Source organism: Tasmannia lanceolata, unplaced genomic scaffold (assembly GCF_043159265.1).
Source record: "Tasmannia lanceolata isolate RefF3 unplaced genomic scaffold, GAP_Taslan_0.1 ptg000002l, whole genome shotgun sequence".
NCBI classification, from domain to species: Eukaryota; Viridiplantae; Streptophyta; class Magnoliopsida; order Canellales; family Winteraceae; genus Tasmannia; species Tasmannia lanceolata.
The window spans coordinates 36,761,079-36,765,633 of NW_027518679.1; the positions used below are offsets into that span (position 1 = coordinate 36,761,079).

Consider the following 4,555-nt stretch of genomic DNA (forward strand, 5'->3'; position numbering starts at 1 on the left):
TACAGAACTTCTTCAGATGGAACCCAAATTCGGGTTTCGGGTCGGGTCGGGTCGGGTTGCCCGACAACCTGACCCGATTTCCGATTCAGGTTGATTTTTCCCAACCCAACCCAATCCGATTTGCGAAAAAGCTTAACCCGACCCAACCCAAATTCAGGTTGAACCCGACCCGCGTGGGAACATCCAAATAACAACGATGGTTTCAGATTATATATAGTGCTAATGTCCTCACGACCATATTTTATAATGGCACTACTCACCGTATTTTGATGAGCGCACTCCTCTCTTTATTAAAATGTATGGTATGGCCCGTACCATAGGATGATCCAAACCGTCCATTAGATGGGCCACTGCCTACATAGGTTGTGCCCCAAAAATAATTTTCATAGGTTGATCCGAACCCTCCGATCTATAGCGGGTTATAGGTTGATCCAAACCGTCCATGTGATGGAACACAACATCATTCGGTTGTGCCAGTAAAATCATTTCCATAGGTTGATCCTAGCTAGGGTTGTTCAATCGGTTATAACCGAACCGATTTAAGCGAAATTAACTGAACCGAAATATTTCGGTTACTTAAAATTGCTAACCGAAACCGCAACCGAATTATGTACTAACCGAACCAAACCGAAACCGAAATATGCTTTTGGTTGTTCGGTTAGTTCGGTTATAGCCAAATAGTGAAAATTTTATAGCCAATAGGTTAACACCAAACCGATTTAACTGATATGTTCCAATTTGCGAAGTTAAAAACCGAATTAACCGATTAAACCGATATGCTCCAAAACTGATTACTGGACTCAAAATTAAATGCAATTTTGAGTCTAATGAAGAGTTTTGGACTCTAAATCAATTCTCAAAATGGGAATGATAAATTTGCCCCCCTTTTATTGGCTGTGTTTTAAGTTTTATTAACTGGTAGGTAAACTATACTCCACAGGCCACAGCTAGTAAAATAAAATTCAAGTCCATCCATAAAATCAAATTCAAGCTGTAGACCTGTAGTAGAGTAGAAGTTGGTACCAATCCCTTTAATTTCATGGAGTTTTGTATATACTACAAAGACCAAGATGCAAATGGCAATGCCATCATTTAGAAACACATATGCACATATTTTTAAAACATCATGATTCATGAAGAACAGAAAGACAACTCCCATATAAATCCCATATGAATTATAACTAATAAATTCCATATCCCACCTGGCAACCATTTATGCATTAGAAAAACTGACAGCTTCCATATAAATGTAGAAATATCAACAAATGAACAAATTTCCTTATCAACAGTCAACAGAGATATCCCTTCAATTTAAGCTGAGAATCACTAATGGGTTCTGATCATTTGCATCATATTTTCAATAGAAACAAAATGAAAATCAGAAAATGAAGCATCAAACATGGGTTCTGATCATTCCCATCATATTTCCAGCAGACATGGCCCATGGGTTATGATTTCTGAACTTCTGAAATCTAATCATTCACATCACATTCTCAAAATTTCAACAGAATAATGGCTAATGAGGTTGTGGCTAGGCTCGTGAGGTTTCTACATACAAAGTTACAAACCAATCACCATCAAAAGAGGTTGAGCATCAGAAATCAAAATGAAACATGTGCTCTGCATAGTGCATACCACAATTAGTATGTGATCCATATATTTGTGTGTGTGTGTGTGTGCGCGCAAAAACAAACAGTCAAATAGAATATGTTGAGCAGTTGAGTTGTTGAGAAACATAACAGAACATAAGAAACTAAGAAGCCCAGATTTGAAATTTTGGATTCTATCCTTTTGTGGAACACTCCTTCGACGACTAGACAAATCTGGATTCTATCCTTTTGCTTCGAACGATCCTGAAATAGAAATGCAGATAATGAATAATCATATGGTAACATGGTTGACAGGTTGTTATATTCTCTCATTGATAGAACCATAAATGAAGAAACCAACTAAATAAGAAGTAACTGATTAACAACTAACATAGAGTTTTACAAAGAAGATGAAACCTTTCAAAAGGGAACTCCACAAACTTGAAACGTCATTCTTTCACTCTTTAAGGATCTATAATTGAAGGAGATTCTCCAATAGTTACACTTGAAAATTCTGCAAATAACAATACAAATATGAAAATTATCAAGTTCCAGGTGAGGAAAAATAGAAACAACAACACACTTAAAAATTTAACAATCAAAATATACAAAGCTTACCATTTTCAAAAGTTTCAAGTTCCTCTAATGCTTCTTCGACATTAATCGGCATTGACGAGGACCGAAGCCAATCTTGAGTACATACAAGAGCTTGTACTATCTTCGGAGTCAAAGAGCTCTGAAATGCATCAAGAACACGTCCCCCCGTGCTAAATGCGGACTCTGAAGCAACGGTCGATATGGGAACCGCCAAGACACTCCGAGCCATTTCCGACAATATAGCAAATCTAGGACTATGTAGTTTCCACCATGCTAAAATATCAAACTTGTCACTATCGTCTTCGACATCTTCACTCAAATATCTATCTAACTCTGATTTGTTATCCCCGCCTCCGGATTCGATCCTATGTTTCTTATACTTTTCCATTAGCATCTTCCTCACATGTTGTTTCGGTTCTTGGGGTTGTGACTTTTGAGAATTCTCACTTGAACTTGAATCCCCCAAGTGAACTAGTTGATTGCCATAAGTTGTGTTGCTTGTGTTCTTATTGTTTAACTCATTAAACATTTCAAATGTGGCATCAAACACTTTTGCCCCCAACTCCTTACCTTTTTCATCTCCATAAATATCAATGAGAGCAAACTTCAGAAAATCCAACTTGTTTCGTGGGTCAAGAACAACCGCAATATAGATTAACTTGTTCATTTTCTCAATATCGCCCCAATACTTCTCATACTTTTCTTTCATTCTCCTCGCCATCATTACCAACTTAAAATCATCACTCTCACTTCATTGTTGCAAAAGGCCTTGAACTTCACTAATTTCATGAAATAGAGAGTTAGATGTAACATACAATGAGCCCGAAACTCGTATGGTAAGGTCATAGAAGTTTTGAAGCAATGCCGCCATCCTCCTAACCGCTTCCCAATCTTCACGGTCGGGCTTCCTAATCCCATTCAAATCTCCCGAATCAAGTTCACTACTAAAATAAGGATCTTGATCGTCAAACAGCTCAAATGCCTTTTCAAATTTTTCCGCTACATTTAGCATCAAATAAGTTGAGTTCCATCTTGTAGAAACATCCAGACACAACGAACTCTTGCTTTGAATTCTTTCAAACTCAACACACTCATTGAAGAGCTTCAACCTAGCCGGAGAACCCCTCACATATCTAACCGCCGTCCGAACACGGTCAACTGAAATTCCCACCTCTTTTAAGCCATCACACACAACTAGATTGATTATGTGTGCAATGCACCTCATATGAAGGTATTTGCCTTGCAAAACACTAGTCCCCCAATTGTTTATTCTTCTCTTCAAGTATCCCACGGCAACGTCATTTGAACTAGCATTGTTCACTGTAATGGTGAACACTTTATCAATTCCCCACTCAAGTAGACAATTCTCAACTGCTTTACCAATTGCTTCACCTTTGTGACTAGAAATTTGACAAAAATTGATTATTTTTTTGTGCAATTTCCAGTCATTGTCTATATAATGAGCAGTGAGACACATGTAGTTAATTCTTTGTAATGAAGACCATGTGTCTGTGGTGAGACAAACTCTTTGACTTGATTGTTTAAAAATCTTTTTCAACTTCAACCTCTCATTTAAGAAGAACTGAAAGCAATCCCTTGTAATTGTTGAACGTGATGGAATACGGAATCGAGGACAAGCGACAAACATCAAATCTCTAAACCCTTCATTCTCCACAAATTTGAAAGGAAGCTCATCCACAATTATCATACGAGCTAAGGCATTTCTAATAGCCTCTTGATCAAACTTCCAGTTGGTAAGGGTGCCGCTACTGTCCCCCTCTTGACCCTTGATGTGTTGGTAATTCAACTGTGTCTGCTTTGTGTTTATATTGGGGGGGGGAATTTCTTGCATGAAGAAATGTGAGTCTTAAGTGCGGAAGATCCATTTCTTCGTGGATCACTATGAAACTCCTTCTCACAGTACCTACACCTAGACTTGTGTTCACCCTCTCCATCAACAAATTTTATATAATGATCCCACACATCTGACCTTGGCTTCATGGTCTTTCTCTTATGTGAGGTTGCAATCATTTGACTTGATTCTATGGGGTTTGAAGATTGATCGCTAACATTAGGAGTAGAAGCTCCTTCTTGTGACATCTTAGCCCCTTAGGAGAAAAAGAAAACCACACATTAAACCACCACTTCTCAATAACAATAAAAGACAGCAACACAAACCATTCAATACGATCAAGTACTCCAAAGTCCAAACCATTCAATCCATGTAAGTAGGAATTATTATCCTACAACATTTAATCTAAAGAGACATATCATTTAATAAAGCAAGATTTTATATGGTGTAAGGCCTTACAACAATACGGTAGGGGTACCGCCCTTGATATTTGATCCAACAGCAGCTCACTTTTTTT

The 4,555-nt window shown here is 37.8% G+C and overlaps 1 protein-coding gene across 1 annotated transcript; it reads right to left on the minus strand.

Moving 5' to 3' along the window:
* Window positions 1–1,209: 1,209 nt before the first annotated feature.
* Window positions 1,210–3,197, minus strand: LOC143884437 (zinc finger BED domain-containing protein RICESLEEPER 2-like). Its single transcript, XM_077388012.1, has 3 exons — window positions 2,208–3,197; window positions 2,007–2,103; window positions 1,210–1,853 (listed from the first exon to the last, which is right to left on the minus strand). The coding sequence occupies exons 1-2, from the start codon at window positions 2,908–2,910 to the stop codon at window positions 2,054–2,056; spliced, it is 753 nt and encodes a 250-aa protein (XP_077244127.1). The 5' UTR covers window positions 2,911–3,197; the 3' UTR covers window positions 1,210–1,853; window positions 2,007–2,053.
* Between the last annotated feature and the right edge of the window lie 1,358 nt (window positions 3,198–4,555).

What these genes read in the sequence shown, in the direction of transcription:
- LOC143884437 (XM_077388012.1), bottom strand. Translation starts at nt 2,910, where the DNA reads ATGATGGCGAGGAGAATGAAAGAAAAGTATGAGAAGTATTGGGGCGAT. An exon ending in ACTTGAAACTTTTGAAAATG is followed by an intron (nt 2,104 to 2,207) that starts GTAAGCTTTGTA and finishes TGTTATTTGCAG; the next exon opens with AATTTTCAAGTGTAACTATT.